General features: G+C 36.5%; 1 protein-coding gene and 1 pseudogene across 1 annotated transcript; both read right to left on the bottom strand.

Moving 5' to 3' along the window:
* Positions 1–2,063: 2,063 nt before the first annotated feature.
* On the bottom strand, positions 2,064–2,999 carry LOC140513286 (olfactory receptor 4K1-like). The gene has a single exon (XM_072622853.1). The coding sequence runs from the start codon at positions 2,997–2,999 to the stop codon at positions 2,064–2,066; it is 936 nt and encodes a 311-aa protein (XP_072478954.1).
* An 8,562-nt stretch (positions 3,000–11,561) lies between these two features.
* Positions 11,562–12,500, bottom strand: LOC140514310 (olfactory receptor 4K2-like; annotated as a pseudogene).
* Positions 12,501–23,596: the final 11,096 nt, after the last annotated feature.

The following is a 23,596-nucleotide window of genomic DNA, read 5'->3' as shown; positions in this document are numbered from 1 at the left end:
AGGAGTTTTTCTGATAGACTTCGTACTTCATAGCAGTGCAAGGACTTAAAAAAATTCACAATGGACTCTTGAGGCAGAATGCTTTCGACATGCAGAGAAAGAGTTATGGAATTGGATAACAGAGGGAAGCAGACCATTTTTTTTTGTATTATATTTTATTTTGTTTTATGGTTTCTCCCATTCATTTTAACTCTTCAATGCCACATGACTAAGGTGAAAAGGTATTTAATAGAAATGTATATGTAGAACCTATATATGATTGTACACCGTCTCAGGAAGGGAATGGGGAAGGAGGAGGATGGAGGCAGGGGAAACGATCTAATATATTTGGAAGTGATTTTAGAACATTAAAAACAAATAAAATAATTTAATAAAAAAACAGTAACAGCTATCATTTATAAGATGCTTTGAAGTTTCAAGTATTTTACATGGTTATTTCACTTGATCTTCACAAAAACCCCATGGGTTTATATGGGAGTACAGGGGCAAGTGGGAAGGGGGAGTCAATACTTCATACTTCTGGAATAACAACTGAAGTTTTGAAGAAATGGATCATTGGGGAAATGGACATTGCTAAGATGAAAATTTAGATTCAATGTAAGGAAAAACTTTCTAACTATTATAACTACATTTGTCTTGGAAGAAAGTGATTCTCAGGGACTGTTAAAGAAAGGAATTGCCCACTTTGAAGGTTAAGTTAGGGAGATTGATTTTCAGGTCCCTTCAAACTCTAATTCTGCGATATTCTATAAATGTGAAGCCAGCACTATTCACAGAGGTCGATAGCCTCCATTATTCTCATTGATGCTGTATTAATTCTATTGGGATAATAGTTAAATCTTCTTACCTAACAGGGTCATTACCCAGTTTTAAATTCTTAGATATGCATAATAAATAGAAAGAGGAAGCAGAAGGGGGATACATCTGTACTATAAAAATGAGATTTTTTGCCTTTCCCTTGGCATCATGCTCAGTTACAAGCAGTAAAACCAACAGTATAATTTATCAATTAGATCTGGCACCTTGCCCAACTATATATGCGAAGTTGGCTTGTTAACAAGTGAAGCAAACAAAATTACCTCTTATTCCACCAGCATGGGCAGTGTAGAAAAGAAACAAAGCACCCATAATTAATGGATAAATATTTTAATAATAATTGCAAAAGCAAAGTGTGCTTGGCACAATTCAGATGAATTACATAGATGATCATCAAGTTTCCAGGATCATTGATGGGGTTGTCCATTAGTCATCTCAATGTTTGGCATTGTACAGTTGCAACTGTTGTCTTATTACCTGAAATCCCAAGAAATTTCTTCTAACCAGTATAATGGCCCAAATATTTTCATTGTTCTTATGATGTTATGATGTTATGAAATAAGAATGTTAACTCCTTCTGTACTTGTCCAAGTAGAAAACACTAAACTGAGAGCAATGACAATTTCACACTTCCCCATCGCCCATTCTTCAATACTTTTTTTGTGAGAAATACGCTTGATCTTCCAATTGTGCGTTTTCCTCTGTTCTACTTAAGTTTCATGTGGGAATCAACCTGGAAAAACTGTGGCCAGGAAATGGAGCCCCCTATAAAAGTCAACTGCCATATTTAGAGTACATGAAAATAGGAACTTCATTCCTCCTTACCTTTGTTTTGTTTTGTTTTCTTTTGTTTTTAATGAGCATGTAGTCTATGATTGGGACTCAGTATTCTACTAATATTCATTTTCTCTCTCAGTGTAATAGATCCTACTCAGTGTAATAGAAACTACTCTTTAATACCCATTTGAAGGCCAAATGCCATCCACATCCCCTACTGTGTAAAGGAGCAGGTAAATTTACCATAATAAATATATTCCATTTTAAAGTAAGTCCATTTTTAATTAAGATTGTTGAATTAGTCAGAATCCTCATTATCCATTAAAATTAAGGACACATTTTGTCCAACTTTTTTTTTTTCCCATTTTAGAGACAAAAATTAAGTAAAAAAATTCGAATTCAGCAACAGATTTTTATGATCTCCTGGGGAATGTGTCTCAGTTACGAGGCTGCTCACTCATGGTGGTCTTCTAATATTTCCAGGATCTGAGATACTGGCTCTTTAATTTTTTCATTGCACATTTGACATCTTCATTCCTAAGAGAATAGATGATGGGGTTCAGGAGAGGTGTACACACAATATAAAAGATAGAAAGAAATTTATCTACAGAGAATCTGCTAAAAGGCCAGATATAGAAGTAGATGCATGGCCCAAAGAAAAGAATCACAACTGTGATGTGAGCTGTTAAGGTAGAGAGAGCCTTGGAGGAACCACTTGATGAGCGGTGCCGGACAGTGGCTAATATAACAATATAAGAAATAATTAATGCTAGAAAACAGCTCAGAGAAATCAGACCACTATTGATTAATGTCATAATTTCCATTTCATATTTGTCCATACAGGCCAACTCAATGACCAGGGGAAGGTCACAAAAAAAACTGTCTATCTCATTAGGACCACAAAATGGTAGGTCTATGGTAAAGGCCAAGTGACTCACAGAGTGAAGAATCCCTACAGTCCAAGATATAGCCACAAAAATTATGCAAAGTCTCCGATTCATAATAGTACTATAGTGCAGAGGTTTACATATGGCTATAAATCTATCATAGGCCATTGCTACCAACAGCATCATCTCACTTCCAACAAAACTATGAAGAAGGAAGATCTGGGCCATGCAGCCCTCAAAGGAGATGGTCCTATGCTCAACAAGAAAGTCAGCAATCATCTTGGGTGTGGCAAAGTTGCACTGAAAGATGTCAATGAAAGATAGGTTGCTGAGCAGGAAGTACATGGGAGAATTCAAATGAGAATCAGAGACAATGGTGAGGATGATGATAATGTTGCCCAGTACAGATGCCACATAGACTATGGTGAAGACCACAAAGAAGAAAAGCTGAAGTTCCCAGGAGTTCGAGAGGCCCAGCAACACAAACTCAGACACAATGGATTGATTTCCTCCAGCCATTTATTCAGTCTGTAGGTTGTTACCACCTAAAGAAAATAAGATCAGAGAAGAAATATTTAACTGTGTAATAACTGCCATTACAAAGCAACTATTTTTTGTAATGGGAAATAATTACAGTTTTATGCCTTATAATAAAATAACTATCTGTAATATCAATCAACAAGAATGTTGGGGTGTCTACTATGTATAGAGGACAATATCATATTGTCCTCTATTACACTCTGCAATAGTCTAGTAGATACTCCACTGTAGTTTAGTATAATCCTTAGTACATGAACATGTCTATTATTTTTACTCTTCCCTTCTCTCCTATTCTAGCAGACATACTAAAGGGGAAGTGAGATACAGACATAAAAAGATAAATTATATGGGCTCTGTACATATGACAAGTGAATGGTAGATAAATGAGAGATCTAAAAGAAATCATTTTAGGGTAGAATGGTAAAAAACTGCATATAAGAAATGAAACTTGACCTGACTGTAGCACAAGGAGTGAGATTGATATAGGTAAATCAGAAGGATTAAGCACTTCAGGAATGGGAAATGACACGAGGAAAGTAAGGATGAAAACATGAGCTGTGGAGAGGTATGTTTAGTAGAGCAGTCTGACTAGAGTAGAAAGAGTCAACCTAGTTAGAAGTAAGACTTAAAACATTGGAGTCATATTGCAGAGGGTTCTAAATAGCAACCTGAGTAAATAAGGTTTTATCCTACCAGGAACATGGAGACAAATATACGTATATGTATATATATGTATGTATGTGTATATATATACACACACATACATATATACGCATATACATACATATACACAGATATGTATGTATGTGTACATGTACATGGGTATGTGCGTATATGTATATATGTGCATATATATGTAGATGTGCATATCACATAAATATATTCATTTTTCCTCATTTCAATATATCTTCTTTCATCCTGCTATAGGGTTGTCAGCAAATGTTTTCATTAATAAATAAATAATTCAATAAGCATATATTAAGCGCCAATTGTATTCCAGACCTGGTGATAGGCACTAGGGTGACAGTAAAAGTGGAGCAGTTCCTTCCCTGAAATAGCTTAAGAAAACAAAATTATAGAATTATTAATTGATTAAGCCTAAACCAGTCATGTAGTAAACACCAGAGCTATAACTCAAACCTGGGTCTTCAGATTCCAAATCCAGTGTTTTGTTTGTTTTTCCTTTATACCATACTGCCTTTGGCATTGACAAGGTGGACTTAAGGATTAAGAAACTGTATGCTGGGGAGGTAATATAAGTTTCCTAAGGTGGGTTTCCTCTTCGTTAATCAGAACTCACCATAGTATCCTCCAAAAGTTGACAATATTTGACACTATTGACCTCTCCTTTTTTCCTGTTTTCTCTCTTGATTTCCGAAACACTGTTTTCCTAACCTTCCTCTCATGTCTCTACAAGTTTTCTTGTTCCCTGATTCATTTCCTGGCTTTGTCCTCTTCCCAACCCTTTAACACCAATGTTCACCAAAGTTCTCTTTTTGGTCCTCTTTTCATCTCTTCTTTCTCTTTTCAGTGTCTTTCAGATCCATAGCTTGAATTACTCTCTTAAACCAGAATCCCACACCTGTGTTAAGAAATTGTTATCTCACATTACCCACATGAAAACTCTACTTGCAAGTCCCACCAACACCTCAAATGATGGGTCCTGACGTGATTGTATTGTATTCCTCCCCCTAAGTTTGTTCCTCTCCTTGGATTCACTATTTCTGTCACTATCACTTACTTTGATTTATCCTTTCCTCTTATTTCTTTTATCTAATAAATTATCCTTTTCTGTCAATTAGACCTCCACAATATTTCTTTAACCTTCTCACTCTTTTTATTTCTATCACTAAGCATATTTCCTCATTAACAACCAGCCCCATCATTGACATAGCTTCCTGATAGGGATTTTTTCCTCCACTTTATCACCTTCCAAACCCATTCTTCATACCATTGCCAAAATAATTTGCTATAGATCTCATTATATCCTCGCTCTGCTTGATATCTTCAGTGTTTCCCTATTACTGTCCAAATAAAGTTCAAGGTCTTTTGTCCATCATTCCAGTCCCTTTCATAATGTGGGATTACCCTACTTTTCAACTTTGTAATACAATTTCCCTTCACACACTATAGTCCAAATAGACTATTTACTCTATCACAAAGCTACCTGTGCTTTTCCATCTCTATGCATTTCCTCATATTGTTCTCTGTGACTGCAACGTCCTCCTTCTTTCTCATCTGTTGCATTTCCACCCATCCTTTAAATTCAAGTTCAAATGTCTCCTCCACTATATATTCTTTCCAAATCATCTTGTCTGCAAAAGTTTTCTGCCTTGACTTCTATAGCCACTTTGTTTTTTATATAGTGATGCTATTATGTATTCTTGGGTACTATAGTCAAATGTGTTTGAATCTTATTCCCCCTTCTAAACTACACATTTTGCAAGGAAAGAAACTATGTTTTTTCTAGATTATGTATCTTGCTCAATTCTGCTAGCTTAGTGTTCAGTATATGTTTTTAATAAATGATTTTGATGTAGATGAAAATATATGTGAATTTGTGAAATTTATGAAAATCAATCTGCCAACTACAACACACATTTTAGAAATCAGAAAAGTAAGTCATTATTTAACTTCACATTGGGAGAATCTAAGTGTATCAAGTCCTATCTAGAAACTTCCGTATCCATGAAGCATGCTAACACACACACACACACACACACACACACACAAAGTATATATGCATATATATGTGTACATACATATATGTATATGCATATGTGAATATGTATACATATATGGATGAGATATATATATCTTATATATAATATATATATTGAGATATCTTGACAAGGAAGTTGCTGGATTCTAAAGAAGATCAAGGAATTCTACATGATTCTCAAAAGGCATATTCTTCTATCACATCACTATTTATCTAATATTAGAAACATGTTATGACAGAGATGGGAGTAAGCATAACTTAATTCCTCATGTTAGATGAGCTGCCCCAGGTCACATCGTCAGTTAGAGACCAAATTGGTATTTGAACCCAAGTCTTATGGTTGAAGATCAGAGTTCTTTCAGCTCCCTATACTCTCCCACTCACCAGTTTCCCTCTGTGTTCTCTCTTTATGTTTTTCCCTCCAACCTCTCTTTTCTACACAAAGATTCCTAGAGTGTGTAGCTACATTGAAATATTAATGTAAATTAAAACACCTTTAAAGATAGTTCAACAGTTTTTCAGATATATACATATTACTATATTATACTATAATATATAATAAATTATAATTATATACTACATTGCATAAAATTATGCTATATTATAGTGTATTTTATAATATTGTATGATATAATATTGTATTATAATATATATATGTATATATATATGTATATATATATAAATTTTGAAAGTGCAATGTTGAAATGTAATGAAGTTCAGGAATTCCAGTCCAACACCACTATGCTTAGTTGGCAGTACTTTATTATCCTGAGACAACTCTGTTCAGTGAAGAAAAATGCTGATGCAAAAAAAAAAAAAAAAAAAATAGAGGGCCTGGATCCAGTCTCAGCTTTTTACAATCAGTTGAGACTTTGGGCAAAATATTTAAGTGCGTCTCCATTTCTTATTTGGAAGGTGAATGGAAGAGATGTTCTAAGGTCATTTTTAGTTCTAAATCAATGATGCCATAAACTCAGTTAAATATAATGAGAGTTTAATGAGATAATAGTGATGATGGCCCAAGGATGGATTTCAAAGCTTGGGGAGTCAGTGAACAGGTCATTTCTATTCAGTGATTTCTGATGTTAATCTAGGAGAGTGTTACAATTCTAAAGGCAAAATTCTAACAATGACAGGAAGGAAGAAATTCCCAGAAGAAAAGAATCTTTCTCTTGTTTTATTTTGAAAGAAATATGAAAGAGTTAACTTTGAAAACTGTAAAACAAAGTGGAATTTTTCATGTCATGTATATACCAGTGTCAGAGCATCAATGAGAGGAAAAGGAGAAAATTAAAACAAGAATAAGTGGAAAGAGAAATGGATGAAAAGGATGAAGACAATAAAAGGGAGTTGTTTTAGGGAACTGGAATTAGTTATTAGCATTAAAGCATTTTCTTCTGTACATGCCATCCTCAATAGTACTGGCATTTCCTGTGACAGAAATTTTGAATGTTCTTTAACTTCCATTCACCTTATTTCCAGTAAATTTCTGGATATTTTTCGCAAGCATGCTTGAGAGATTCACAAATCATTGTCAACTGCTAACAATAGATGATCAGCTCAGTAACTCTGGCTACACTGATCTGTCTCTTACACAGCACTGCTGGTAGATAGAGTGTTTGAGTGTGAGTCAACAGAGCCCAAGTTCAGATTTTGTCACTGACACTTAGTTATAGCATGACAATAAGTAAGTCTCTGAGCTTACTACAAAATAAGATTAGAATTCATGGACTATTTAACTCACAGGGTTTCTGTAATGTACAAAAGAAATAATGTATATCAAACAGTTTGCACAATTAAAGTTTTTTTTTTTTTTAAATTACTAAGGTTGGTGTATGTTAATAAGTATAGAGACCTTGCAGCTGATTATTTTTGTGATTGTCATAAAGCTATTTAACCTCTCTATTAATTTCCTCATCTGAAACATGAAGAATTAAGTGATGGTCTGTCTCTGTCACAACATTTTTTTCTAAGAAAAGGCATATAATTTTATTATAGAACATAAAAATGTTAATAAACTCATCTAGGATCCCTTAATTTTCTCTGGAGTCAGGTAGCTTCTGGTCAAGATATCTTACTATCTTTTAGCACACTTCAGGGATAAGGAAGTTTCTAGATAGGACCTGATATACCCAGAGCCTCTCAATCTGAAGTGACTTGATGTTTCTCTATGATATTGAGGCTAACCTTCACTCAAAAGAAGTGAAGATGGCAGTGTGGTCAAGTGGAAGGTGTATTGGAGGTGGAGTCAAAGGGTCTGACTTTGGTCACTTTTGATATATGTGACCAGGGAAAGAAACTTAGTTTCACTGTTCTTCCCTTTCCCCATCTGTAAAATGGGCTCAAAGGTCCTTTCCAGCTCTATATCTATGATCCTATGAATTTCTCCAGTGCAGTTTTGTTCATAAAGAGGGGAACATTTTTTATACATGATTTTTTTTTTACTTTGGCCTCAATTAAAATTATCCTTTGGTGGTTGGATCCTTACAAAACAGAAACTTTGCCTTCTCCAATAATAATAGTTTACATTTTCATAGTGCTTTTCAATTTGCAACGGACTTTACAATCATAATTTGGTCCTTTTGATTCTCATAATAATTTGGGGGGAGAGAGGAATGAAATGAATTATACTAATACTTAGCACAGTGCCTCCAGGACTTGACATTGCCTACCACATAACAGATACTTAATAAATTTTTATTCGTTTAATGATCTATTTTTTTTTGGCAAATGAGGTTCATAAAGGGAAAGCAACTTGTCCAAATGTCAGAGCAAAGATTCATGCCCATATACTGAAACCTTCTGCTCTTTCCCAGCACATCACACTTCCTTATGTAGGTCAGTCCTAGATCTTGTGCAATATCCTTTCTAATATTTCATATGTCTGGTCATTAACGCAATTCTGAAATAAAAATCTCAGTGATGGAATGGGAGGAAAGAAGCACAATGACTGTGATGTCCTTCCCGTTTGGTCTCGGTGTACTATGTCACTATGCCTTTTTCCCTACCATGGATATCTTTGAATTATTCCTAGAAAATTCTGGAGCTACAAACTTCTTGCCACACCAACAAGGCAGAGTGTCATTAATGGTCCCCAGGAGAGAGCAAACCAACATTGGCACTCTTCTTCAACCGGATACAGCCCTGACCTCAAACCTTGTGCCTCACAACTGACAATATTGCCCTTTTAGAGAAAGGAGTTCAAGGTTAGAACATTGTCTACATATTCTAAGTCCAGGCATGTAAATCAAATATAGAATTCTAACATATAGACTTACGATTTTGAAAATATGTTCCTTCAGTTCCTTGGTTCTTCTTTTTTTCTTTCTGATCAATGCCCCTTAATTTTCATCTTTTGCCTGACGTATTTTATCACTGAAAACTATGCAATATTCTATTGGTTTAATGGCCTTCAAATGAACTTCCCCTTAGTTCACCATGCTACATCATAAGGCTCTTGGGAATAGCAATTTCAGGAGCAATACTGACTATGCTTACATTTGCTTTTTATCAAGTACCTGCATGATCTTTACATTATGGAGAGATATAGGCTCCTGCTTTAGAGACTCATCCTGCAGTGGGAGTTATTAAGTTATGCAAAGTAATTTTCCAAGGGACAAAAATTGTAAGTTTATTGTCAGTTAGTCTTAGTACTATAATAGAAAAAAAGCTTTTTTAAAGTCAGAATAATTATTATTCTGTTAACTCTTGTTTATCTGTCTTCCAGATAAATAATTACAGAATCTTATGTATAGAAACTTATAGAGAGACATTTACAGAGCTAGGAAATTTATTTTATCTCATGGCATCATTGGCTTTAGATCTAGAATGAAACTTAAAGTTTGTTATTGATTTAAACCTCCCTTCTTGTATAAATGAGAAAACTGAGGTAGAGAGAAGTTAAATTTCTCTGAACCACACAGATGGCAACCATCAGAACCCAACCTTTAACACATTACAGGAATATGTTTTGCAATATCCCACACAAATGGTCATTGAAGCAATTCTTAAATTATTTCCAGTAACAGGGAAATCAGTATTTACCTAGTCAATTTCTCCCTTAGAACAGCTTTATTTGTATTTTTAAAAGTTATTCCCTATAAAAAACAAGAATTTATCCCCTTAAAATGTCACCTATTAGTTCTTGTTATGATCTTCATGACAACACATTTTCTCTTTAATTATGATCTTTAAAATAACACATCTTTCTCTTCTACATTGAAGTCTTTTAAATAATTGATAACAACTACTATGAACCTTCCATCTCCGGTTATTATTTCCTTCTTTAGGTGAAATATCTTAAACCCCTAAAATGATTCTCTGTATCACATGGTATGATGATGAAATGCTGTCTTCCAGAAGGTAATGGAAAGATGCTGTTAATTTTACCTTTACAAGATCTCTGTTTCTTTCCTCTGACACTGCCACATCTCTGGTGCAAGACCCTTATCACTTTATATCTCATTATTCCATAGCCTGCTAGAGAATCTGCATACATCAGTTCTGACTCCAGTCCATCCTATATTTAGTCAAAAAAGCGATTTTTTTAAATTAAAGCACACATTCGACCATACCACTCCACCCCATTCAATAAACTCCAGGGGCTCCCTATCACCTCTAGGATCAAATACAAAAATCCTGTTTGACATTCAAAATTCTTCAAAATCTAGGGATTTCCTACCTTTCCAGTCATCCTACACCTCATCTCCATCTTTTACTCGGTTAAGCCCAAAAGCTACTTTCTTTCTCTGGGTTTAGTGGCTACATTTCTTGCTCAAAGATCAAGCTTTAAACCCAATTCACTCTGGAGCTCATAGACTGGACAACAAGTCCCCACCCATCTAGCACTGAGTGAATGTAATCACTAAATAGTAATTGTTTCTCTTTTACCCAGGAAACCTGAGAGTCATTAGATCATTAAGCCAAGACATTTTATATTTAGGATCTCCCAGTTCATATTTATGAAAGCAATTCAAAAAGAAAGTTAAACAGTAATAGCAGTATTTAGCAATCAATCAATATTTTAAAAAATAAAGACAAAAGGACCTGTCACAAAAAAATTAATACGAATACCCAGAGAACCCATACAGTTCTGTAAATAAAATGGAGAATGTGTTCCCACCTTAAGAAATGAAGGAATATATGAGCTACCTAATTTGACACATATTAGGTGCTTAATAAATGTTGGTTGACTGAGTAATATCAGGTGTGTTGTGTCACTAGCAGGACAGGAGGGCAGCTCCTTTTCCCCCATCACCTAATTCCCTGAGACCCAACTAAACCCTCTAGATACCTGGTTCTCACCCCAGAGTGCTCTATTTTCTCACCAGCACACATGTCCTGGGGCTACAACTCTAATTTTATCTACCCAACAGCCACCTCTGGGGCTTTTCTATCTTTATATCCCGAATCCTTGGTATGCTCCTACGTAAGTAGTAAGCATTTAATAAAGGTTTGCAGACAGAGAAAAGCAGAATAAATTACTAGTGCTGTAGAGTCAGACTAGGATCCTATTTTTCTCCCTCTTTTTCTTATCTCTGTAATAAATAAGTAATTAAAATTCAATAACTTTACGGAGGCAAGAAGTGCAAATACATGGCGTATTTTCTCTGCTTCTGCCCAAAACTGTTTTACCTGCTTAAAGAGGCCAAAGAGCTTCCTTTTTAGAGAAAACCCTCATTTTGGACATAAAGACATTTCAAATGAATTGCAGTGTCTCCTCACAAGTGATTTGGCAATAATCATTTGAACAATAATAATACAGAAAATATGAGAGAGGGATCAGTTAGGGTGTCCAGAAGTGGCTTAATTTTAACTAATTAGGAGTAATGAGGTGACTGTGCTATCTTGTCAAAATTCAGATAACTGTTTTTCAGTTTTCTCATTGCTGTCTTCACCTCCTGGTTCCTCAGTGTGTAGATGATTGGATTTAGGATAGGGGTGAATATAGTGTAAAACACAGAGAGGACCTTGTCCACCAGGAAACTGCTTAAAGGCCACATGTAGATGAAGATACATGGCCCAAAGAACATGAAGACCACGATAAAATGGGCAGTGCAAGTGGAAAGTACTTTGGAGGACCCCCCAGAGGAATGGTGTTTGATTGTTACCAAAACAATAACGTAGGAGTTAAATAAGAGGATAAAGCCGGATAGAGCAATGATGCCACTCGTGGAGATCATGGAGAGTCCTAGTACATAAGTATCTACACAGGCTAACTGGAATACCACTGGAAGGTCACAGAAAAGCTGTCTACTTTATTGGGGCCACAGAAAGGCAAGCAAAGGGCAAACCTGGCTCATTGAATGCATGATACCCACCACCCAGGAAATAATACACACCCGGGGACTTATAATGACTGCATAGCGAAGGGGTTTGCATATGGCAATATATCTATCAAAAGACATAGTCATTAGCAGGATAATCTCAGTGCCAGTAAAGAGATGCAAGAAAAAAATCTGGGAGATGCAGCCATCAAATGAGATAGTTTTATGTCCAGTGAGAGAGTCTGTAATCATCTTGGGGGTAGCAAAAGAAGCTAGAAACATATCAATAACAGAGAGGTTAGTGAGCAAAAAATACATGGGAGAATGAAGGTGGGAATCAACGATGACTATGATAAGTATGAGGCAGTTGCCCACCATTGTTGCCACATAAAACAAAGAAAACACCATGAAGAAGAACAGTTGGAGGTCCCAGGAACTGGAGAGTCCCAACAGCACAAATTCAGATACAGTAGATTTATTGCCTGCATCCATTGTCTCAGGGCACAGGCAAAAGGCTGTAGAAAAGAAACCAGAGATAAATAAGTAATGTTGGCATGGGAATTACAATCTCATATTTCAGATTTCGCTCTCCATAGAAAAGGAACTAGAGATAAATAAATAATTTTGTCATGGGAATGATAACCTTGAGTTAAAGACTTTAATCTACATAAATTATTAGCTTTTCTCTCACAAGCACTGAAGGACCTTCACATCCCAGGAGGAAGTCATCACATTTCCAGATATTGTCTAAATTTAGTGGAGAACAATAAACAAGTTTTTCTTGTTGACGATTTCTGTTTTAAATTACATTTCTGTTTGTTCATTTGTACATAATTACAAACAATATAAAACATATTTCACATTGGTGAAACTAAAGCACAACAGCATTTCTCCTTTATTGTTGAAGAATATTGTGGTTCATTCAGAAAATAAGCACCAGGGAAAAGCAAATAAGCTCCCAAAGAAATAGAAAAATAGTCATAGGATACAGGAGAATGAGGAGCAGGAGGGGTAAGAGGAAGGGGGAAGATAAGGGAATGGAAATAAAAAAGAAGTATTTAAACATGGCAGTTGGCAGGCACATTGGAGTGCAAGTCACCACTCCATGCTGATTCAGTAGAATACTTTAAGAGAAGCAATGCCTGCTACAGCCAGCTCCTTCTGCTTTGTGCTGTAGATGAATGATCGGGTAGATGATATCTGAAACTCTTCTTCTGCAGCTAAGGTTTGCTTCCCCCATTAGCAAAAATCTCTCAGGATCAGGTGTAAAGAAGATTGAAGAGGAGGCCAAGAATTGGCAGTTCTTTCAATTACCACCACAGTCACTGAATACTCCCTACGGTACTGGACTGAAGAGAAGTAAATAGTGAAGATAACGGAGACACTACTTTCCTATACTTTTTAAGTATAAAATCAAGAGAGAGGGGTGAGGAGACCCAGAAAAATGTCTAGTCCAGACATTCATTATAAGCACTGCAATCACCTTTAGTACCTAGAGTAGACAGATGAAAAGGATGACAAAGTTAACCAAAAACTTGTAGTGAGAACAAACAGGAAGGAGCAGGAAGAGGCAAAATAGCCAATAGAGTCTCCGTAATAATAGTCCACAGGCACAGCAACAACCTCACAAGTGTTCTTATGCCTCTGGCAATAATATCAACTTCAGCACCATGATAGCAGTATATCATTTTACTCCCTGTTCCTCTAATAATTAACTATTTGGGAGAGAACAGTCCCCTAGTCTCTCCTTATGTACTCTCATCCCCATTCTCCTCAACCAAACCTCAACCATACCCTAATTCAACCTGCCCATCCCTTCCTCTGTGCCCTCTGAAATTCCAGTTGCAAAGAAAACAAACTGCCCTTCAACCTGCACCTCTTTCATTTCAACATTTTCCTTCCCTTTTGCTTTCCATGTATTCTCTCTTATGGAGACTTGTCACACCTCTGACATGCCTGGTGATCTTCACCAGCACCACTTTTACATTCTTCCCTACAATTCTTCATATCATACTCATACTGGAGGAGGAATTGGAATGCCTCTTATTCCCCACTGTCACTGCTAGACTCCCCTTTTGCTTCCTTCACTCATTAATCATTCTTTCTTTAAAAGCCAGACAGTTAAAGTCTTCTACCCAATTAAAGTTAAGGTAGCTGTTGTATCCTGAAGCTCACACCATTCTCTCTCCTTTCTCAAAGTGTTCAGCCCCTAGTCCACCATCCTTGTCTCTTCTCCCAACTCTTTCCCTTATACTAAGAGACTTTAATATTCATGTAGATGCTCCCTCTGATTCTCTAATTTCCCCAATTTCTTTAAGCCCCATAAACTGTTCACGTTACCTCACTGACACTTAGGGATGGTCACACAGTACATCTTGTCATTACCCACAAGAGCTCCACTTCCCTAATCAGGAACTCTGACATTCCTTTTTCTGACCATGTCTCAAAATTCCACCTCTTCCAGTGCTTCACTCCTTCTACATCTTTTCTTTGACCTCACTGAAACTTCCTTTCCTTCTACCCCTCGATGCTTTCCTAAGCCATCACACTTATTCTGACTTTCCTTTCCTCCTCTAACCTCAACCCAAAAGTCAGCCATTTCATCTCTACACTTGTCTCTGCTCTTGTACTCCTTATCCTGTTTCCTGTTTCTGCTCTTCTCTTGTGTAAAGCCAGCACTGGACCATGCCCACTATCTGCCTCCTCCACTCACTCATAAATTGCTGAACAAAGTTGGAGGAAATCTTACAACTGTACTGCCTAGGGACATCACAAATTCATGTTGTTCAATTTCACCTGGAGCTGTGCTGCAGCAAAGAAGTCCTTTTATTTTTCTCCAATTAAAACCCTATCTCATTTCCTGAAGAAAGTATATCAAATCTTATCTTCCCTCCTGAAGCCCCCCCAACCCACCCGGTTTCAGTGAGGACCTTATTTCCTACTTTACTGAATAAATAAATGAGACAATTTGACATTAGCTCTTTCTTCTCCTATACTTGTCATTTCAAATACCCTTGGCATCATCCCCCACTCTCTCCTGGTTCCTCTGGTTTTTGATGAAGAGATAGGCCTTCTCTTTTCGAAGACTGTCTCCCTCTATATTTGCACTTGATCCCAGGGAGATCTCCTTTTTTTTTTCCAGTCTTCAATCTCTTCCTATCATCTATCTCCTTGCTTCTTGCCTTCAAATATTCCTAAGTCTCTCCTATTCTTAAAATGCCTTCACTAGACCGTATCATTCCCTCAAGCCATCATTTTATATCCCTTCTCCCTTTCTTAGCCAAAATTTTCTGCATTCACTTTTTCCACATAATCTCTCCTCTAAGTCCTTTACCCTTTGTAATCTGACTGTCATCTTCACCACTCAACTGAAACTATTCTACAATTGCCGGTCATATCTCAATTATGCAATCTAAGGGTCTTTTCTTGTTTCCTCCTCTGTATCAGTGTATCCATTGCACTTGATCCTGTTAAATTTCATCTCCTCATGTATACTCTTCTTTATGGGTTTTCATGTTACTCATTTTCCTGGTTCTCAAGTCTGCTTCTTCTAAGTGTTCTTTGATAACTCATCTTCCACTTTACACCCCCAAACTGTGACTATTCCCATGGTTATGTACTGGGCCCTCTTTTCTTCCCCACTACCCTCTCAGTTACCTCAAAAGTTCCCATTCCTAGATTTACATACTCAGCCTTAGTCTCTCTCCTGACCTTCAGTTTCCTATTACCAATTCGATATATCAAACCAGATATTTTGAAGACACCTTAAACTTAATGTGTCTAAAATTTGTAGCCCTTTTTCAAACTTTCATTTTTATCAAAGGAAGCACTATCTTTCCAGTGTGTCAAGTTGATAATCTTGACATTTTCCTAGACTCCTCATTCTCCCTAGTTTCACATAGCCAATCAGTTTCCAAGTATTGACTCAGTATTTTGGTAATAGTTACTCAGACACTCAACACAACCAAAACAATAAAAATCTTTAGAATTGGAAAAGTTAAGAAAGAATCCATGAGAAGTATGGAGGTTTTTAATCATTTTGATTATCTGAAGTTTCTATACAAAATACTTTTCTGTAACAGAAATCTCTAACAATAAAATAGCAATTCAGATTCAATAGACATATCGATTTCAAATCCAAAAATGCATCTGATTTCATTCCATCAGATATTAATGAATGATGTCAAAATTTGGCCATGGTCCCTTGAGTAAATCATTATATTTGCCATGTCTTAAGCTGAGCCAAAATTAAACTCATCCTAGAGAAGAACTCTTAAGATTGAACTTCATTAAAATGGTGGAGTAGAAAGATGCACATATACTTAACTCTTACCCCACAGCCCAAAAAATACCTGTAAAGAAGAGCTCTCAACAAATTCTTGAGCAGTGGAAGCCACAGAACAACCAAATGGAGGAGATTTGTGTCCAGGAGAGTCCTGAAAGACCTATGGGAAAGGTCTATTGAACACCAGACACGGAGCAGAGTCCAGCCCTGCCTTGGCTACTTGGCACTGAAAGGAGCAGATCCAAGCAGGCTTCAGGGACATAATCTCCATCAGCATCACAGATCCCTCAACCCACAGGCACCAAAGGTCAGTGAAAGGGTCTTTTTGGCTAACCGAGAGATGTGCAGAGTATCCCCATAACTCAGGTCTCCTCAGGTGGCAGCAGTAGAGGCAGCAGCTGATAGGACCCCCAAAGCAGGCAGTAGCCTGCATCCATTGTTGAAGGTCTCATCAGAAAGCCCCTGAGGGAACTGAACCTTTTGTGGTAGTTCTGCCCATACCTGAGCAGCTGATCTTAATCTCACACTGAATAGCAGCCCTACCCCAGCTGAAAGCCCCTGAGCCTTGGGAGCAGTTCATTTGAATCTCAGCCCCTAAGTGCTGGCTTGGCAAAACTGGAGGCCAGATGGTTGTGGAAAGGAAACTCGGAAGTCAAGTAACTGGCTGGGAAAATGCCCAAAAAAGGGGAAAAAATAAGACCATAGAAGGTTACTTTCTTGGGGAACAGGTGTCTCCCCCCATCCTTTCAGATGAGGAAGAACAAGGCATACTGTCAGAGGAAGTCAAGGATTCTGCCTCTAAAGGGAATTTAAACTGGACTTAGGAAATAGAAGACCTTAAAAAAAAAAAGTTAGCAGCTTACTAAAGGAGAACCAAAAAAATGCTGAGGAAAATAACGGCTTTAAAAAGAGGCTAACTCAATTGGAAAAGGAGATCCAAAAAGGCAACAAGGAGAAGGTGGGTTTAAAAAGCAGAATTAGCCAAATGGAAGAGAAGGTTCAAAAGCTCACTGAACAAAATAATTCGTTGAAAGAGAGAATTGAGTTCAGGGAAATGAATGACTATGAGTTAAATCAAGTAGTTTGTAAACAAAATCAAATATTTGAAAAAATAGAAGGTAATACGAAACATCTCATTGGAAAAACAAATGACCTGGAAAATAGATCCAGGAGAAATAATTTAAAATTTATAGGAGTGCCTGAAAGCCATGATCAAAAAAAAGAGCCTAGACGTTATCTTCCATGAAATAATCAAGGAAAACGGCCCTGATGTTCTAGAATCAGAGGGCAAAATAAATATTGAAAGAATTCACCAATCACCTCCTGAAAGAGACGCGAACAGAGAAACTCCTAGGAATATTGTGGCCAAATTTCAGAGTTCCCAGATCAAGGAGAAAATACTGCAAGCAGCTAGAAAGAAACAATTTGAGTACTGTGGAAATACAGTCAGTATAACACAGGATCTGGCAGCTTCAACATTAAGGGATTGAAGGGCTTGGAATGAAATATTTCAGAGGTCAAGGGAACTAGAACTGAAACCAAGAATCACCTACCCAGCAAATCTGAGTATAATATTTCCAGGGAATAAATGGTCATTCAATGATACAGATGACTGTCAATCATTCACAATGAGGAAAAGACCAGATGTCTATAGAAAAATTTGTCTTCCCAAGACAAAAATCAAAAGAAGGATGTAAAAGTAAAGAGAAAAGAAAAATTGTAAAGGAGTCTCTAAAGCTGAACTGTTTACATTACTACATGGAAAGAAAATATTTTTAACTCTTGAATCTTTTCTCAGTATTTGGGTAGATGGAGAGATTGTACATACACACACACATACACATAGATAGATAGAGAGTACAGGGTGTGTTATATCAGAAGAAATGATATCCACACCAAATAAAATAAAATAAAAAATCCAGGGGTGAAGGAGGAAAATTCCAGGAAGGAAAAGGGAGAAATGGACCAAGGCAGGCTATAACTCATAAAAGAGATAAAAAAAAATCTTATTCAATGGAGGAGATAAGGAAGAAGGGGAGAGGGGGGTAAGATAAAGGTACTCTCTCTACATGTGGCTGAAGGAGGGAATAACATGCTCACTAAATTTGATATAAAAATTTATATCACACCACAAGAAAGTAGGAGAAGAAGCGACAAGTGGGGTGAGGGGATTGTTAGAAGGAAGGACAAATGGGAGAAGGGAATCACTAGAAATAAACACTTTCGAGAAGGGACAAGGTCAGTTGTAGGTGGAAAAGAATAAGGGGGAATAGAGTAGGACAGAGGGCAATGTAATTAATACTACACAACATGATTATTATGGAAGTCTTTTGCAAAAGAACACATATTTAGCATGTATTGAATTGCTTCCCTTCTCAGTGGGGCTGGGGTGGGAGGGGGAAAGGGGGGAAGTTGGAATTCAAAGTATAAGAAACGAATGTTGAGAATTTTAATTGCATATAATCGGGAAATAAGAACTACAGTGAATGTGGTAGAGAAATTTATCTTGCCTTACAAGAAAAGAGAGAAGATGGGGATAAGGGAAGGGTGGAGTGTGATAGAAGGGAGGGTACTTTGAAGGAAGGAGTAATCAGAATGCAAGGTATTAGGAAGCAGGGGGAAGGGAGTGATGGGGAGAAAAAAATGTACATGTTACAAAGTGAGGTAAAAGCAATTAGTATTAAAATAGTTGACTGAATTAATCACTGAGAATATACCAATGACATCTTTAGTTTGGGGAAAAGAATTTCAGTCTAAATTTCCTAGAGGAAGGTAACCTCGGGTAAAATTTGGCATTGATGGAAAAGTTAAGGTTTTAGTGGCAAATTTGATATTATGATTGCTATTTATTCAGGAACTAGAACATTTATAGAAAGGCATGTAAGCCACTTAAGACTTGCCTCAAAAGATGTTCCTTAGTCAAAGTGAAATTATAATCATATTTGAAACCTGGTTATTAGAACTTGCCATTTTTTAGATGCTATGGGACTATTAAGTGACTGTTCTTCTGAGTCTAACTCCAGCTATGGGTAGCAAGAAAGGCAATCTGAGCCTCTAACCCATGATGTCTGTCTGTAAGCTGGTGAGATGCTGGTATGAACTGCAAAAGGTGATCTCATGGGAAGGGTGGGAGAGTGGCTGTTCAGCCTGGGCTGAGGTAGGATTCTCCTGACTCAGTCTCCCCACTGACACCTGACAGACCTTAAGCCTGGCTGAATGCTAGTGGATAATCTAATCCTACCTGGAACTGACCTGAAGTTGGGGACATACTGTATCACTGCAATGTCCCTACTCTTGGTGTCAATTTCTTATAGTCAAAAGGTTTGCAAGCTTGACACCAGATCTATTCAATTATACATTATTGTTAGGGGAACATTTGAGGTTAAGTCTAAAATTAATCTATTAGGCATAGCACTTTAGACCAACAACAATAAGTTAGGGTCCTTTAATTCTTAGTAATAATGTGGAGACAATTAGGTGAAGAGCTTGTGAAGTTAGCAACATAAATATTATTTGTGTCTCAGTTGGTTAATGTTTTTTTAAAAAGTTCTTTTGTGGTCCATACTGTAAATGCTATAAAAAGAAGTATCACCTGGCCAAAAGTTTAAATTGTTTTATCTGATATAAACTGTGTTAAAAAATGAAAAATAAAAATTTAAAAAAAAATCATTTGAAATAAACAACAAAAAAAAGATTGAACTTCATTAATGGTGGACAACTGCTTTGTAAGTCATCATAAATTTCACCTACCATGTGTCATTATATATTGCTTCTACCATTTTGGCTGATATTTTTGAACTGAAGTGAAAGGGACTTCAGACTATACTAGAAAAGAACTTGTGTTTCCAACTGGTCGTGATCAGATTCACATCAAGGCAAGCTGGGAACCAACCGAACTTCAGAAATACTTATCTTTTTTTAGACTAATTTTTTTTTAATTTTATTTTAGTTTCAAGAGCCAGAACACCAATACACAACAGAGAAAAGAAACAAGAAATCATAAACTTAAATACTAAGTAAGAAAAAAGCATGTCATGTGCATAGGAGAACACGAAGATTCAAATTATGTAATATTAAATTTTCATTTCAAGAAAGCGTGTATGATAAATAATACATACTGTGTTGAGAATTATCCATCTTTTCTTTTCTTGCTTGTAAATTTTATTTTGTTCTCTGCTATGAACTTTTTTCATTTTGTTCTTTTTTCCCTCCCCCTCATTCCTTAGAAGGTTATAAATAAAATTCAGATATGTTTCTCTATAGCTGTAGATATATACACGCACAAACACATACATATATGGTTGTATAATTTACCAAACATATTCTACTCCCAGTTTTTGCTTTTATGTTTGTGCATATCTCTCATTTTCTATCGCTTCTGCCTCCTCTACTTTATTTTACCCACTACCTTTCCATCCTATTACTTGCCCAACCCCTCAAAGGATCCCTCCCCTATCTTCCCATTCCCATACATTTAAATAGCCTTCTATACTCCTTTTTATCTATTCCCTCATTCTCCCTTTTAAAAATCCCTCCCTTGTCTTCTCCCCCCTCCCTATGACGCTACTTTTTTATTTCTTCCGAACTTAGAAGACGTTTATGCTCTTTTAAACACATACATATTTGTGTATGCATGTATGTATGTATGTATGTATGTATGTATTGCTCCCTCTTAAACCCATTCCTGATGAAAGTAGATTACCAGAGCTACCAGCCTCCTCCCCCTCTAATACTCGGTATGCATTCTTCCTCTTGCACCTCATTTGTATAAAATAATTACTCTTTTCAACTGTTCCTAAATGGTTTTACTTTTAAAATTCATATCGTAAAAAATAAAATTCATATCATAGGTTTACCCCAATCTTTTTTTTGTGCTACCCAATTATTAGAATCCTAGACATATATTTTACATATATGAAAGGTATACAAAAGGCAAACAGCCTGTCCTTATGAACTCCTTATAATCAGTCTTTGGTATATAATATTTTTCTTGGTTCTTATATGCCAAATCTTCTATTAAGTTCAGGATTTTTTTTAACAAAGTCTGAGAGTTTATCAAATGTCCATTATTTTACATTCAGCATAATACTTAACTTTGTACGGGATGATATTTTCAACCAGAGCCCCAGTTCTTTTGCTCTTCGATGTATTGTGTTCCAAGATCTGAAATTCCTTAATGTCTCTATTGCTAGGTCTTGTGTAATTCTAATTGTGATGCCATCATATTTAAATTGTTTTAATCGTGATGTGTTTAATATTTTATCCTTGAGCTGAGGGTTGTGGAATTTGACTGCGCTATTCCTATGAGATTTCCTCATAGATTCCCTTTTAAGTGATGATCAAAGGATTTTTCAAAAATTTCTCCTCTCCCATCCCTCTTGTTCTAATGCTTCAGGACAATTTTCTTTAATTATTTCATGTATTATTGCATCAAAATTCATTTTTGGTCATAACTTTCAGGTACTCTGATAAAAATAAGTGGAGAGTCATTAGGCAGGATGAAGAAGGATTTCATGTAACTGTATCTTTATTGTGTGTAAGACACTGTTACAAAGGCAATCTGGCCAGAGTTGAAGTAGGGTGATGCGTAACGAAGTTGGAAAGGTAGATTAGAGCCAGATTGTGAAGGGGTATAGATGCCAAGTGGAATATATATATTCAGTCATGTCCAATTCTGTCTCACCCTGCAACCATATGATCCATGGTGTTTTCTTGGCAAAGATACAGGAGCGATTTGCCATTTCCTTCTCCAGTGAATTAAGGCAAAAAAAAAAAAAAGTGACTTGTCCATGGTCACAAAGATAGTAAGTGTCTGAGGTCAAATTTGAACTCAGGTCTTCCTGAATCTGTGTTAGTGCCCTATCCGCCTGGTTAATGCTGAGCCTTGCCTTTAACACTTTGTGGCTACATGATTGCCTCTCAGATATGACTCATGCCTAGAATCAAACAGAGCTAAGGGAGCTTTTCCCGTATTGTAAGATAGATACCACATCACACTTATGAGATTGGCTAACATGACAAAACAGGAAAATGATAAATGTTGGAGAAGATGTGGGAAAGTTGGAACACTAATTCTTTGTTGGCGGAGCTGTGTTCTGATCCAACCATTCTAAACCTCAACACTTTGACCCAGCAGTAATACCACTTCTGAGGCTGTTTCCCAAAGAGATGATAAAAATTCCAGGCATAAGGAATATGATGTTTGTGGAACAATTATAACAGTATGGGCTGTGTGGTGGGAGTAACATAAACATCTTTAAATGTGTCTGGAGGTGGTTGATGGATATGTTTAGAGTGCCTTGAATGTGGAGGTTTTGTACTCAGTTTGCCAAGCAAAAGAGAGGATTATTGCAGGTAGGGAAATGACACGATCTTATCTGCACACAAAATATCAGACAAGTATATAGACATGATTCGAAGTCAGAGAGAACGGAGGCAGCAGGACTAGTTAAGTTTTGTAGATTAGGAGATAGAACCCATCACATGCAATCCCAGATCTTTGGAAGAACTGAAGCAATGCAAGAGCCAAATGCATTGGAGACACTGTATGTTACTTCATTTGTCAATTCATGCAATCCTTCTGTCATCTTTTTTAAAAAATGAATGAGAAACCCCAAAATGTCAACATTTCCCAAAACAATCCATGAATGTGTCAACTACAAAAATGTACCAGATAGTGATCAATGATAATTGACACAAGTCAATTTCACAATTCAAAATTGGACATATCTCTTTTTTTATTTCAACACTAATATCATATTCTTTTATTGAACAGCATCACATGAATTTTACTTCCCATAGGCTATTGTTCTGGAATCACCAAAACCCTAGATTTGGTGATTAAATGTATTGATGTTGCAGAAAGAGTTTTATTCTCAAAGAAACTAAGAGAAGTATTCTGCCTCTTTTATTTCTATGTCCTTCATTACATCTCTATCCTTATGGCTTCATCATGTGTTAGAGGTGAACATGAGTTGTCCAAGACTTTTCTATGACAGAACAAACTGGAAACCTCTAACAAACTGGAAAGGCATAACATGGGTACAGAATTTAAATTCATCATATCAAGCAATTATTTAACAGTTAAATCATGCAAGACATTATACTAACTCCCAGAGCTAGATAGACAAAAGGAGGGAAAAAACCTTCTTGTCCTTGAGGAACTTACATTTTACTGTTGACTACAACCCTAGAACTAATGTGAGTATGAAGAAATTCTTTACCAGAAATATTGTTGCCAAATAGTTTTTGTTTTGTTTTAGTGTGAATGGGATGAACCGTCCCATTAAAGAGACATGGATAG

The sequence above is a fragment of the Notamacropus eugenii genome, chromosome 7 (genome assembly GCF_028372415.1).
Source record: "Notamacropus eugenii isolate mMacEug1 chromosome 7, mMacEug1.pri_v2, whole genome shotgun sequence".
Lineage (NCBI taxonomy): Eukaryota > Metazoa > Chordata > Mammalia > Diprotodontia > Macropodidae > Notamacropus > Notamacropus eugenii.
The sequence above is the reverse complement of the archived record's forward strand: the minus strand, read 5'-3'. Positions and strand labels throughout refer to the sequence as shown.

Excerpts from the sequence above, each read along its gene's own strand:
- LOC140513286 (XM_072622853.1), bottom strand. The coding sequence starts at position 2,999 with ATGGCTGGAGGAAATCAATCCATTGTGTCTGAGTTTGTGTTGCTGGGC.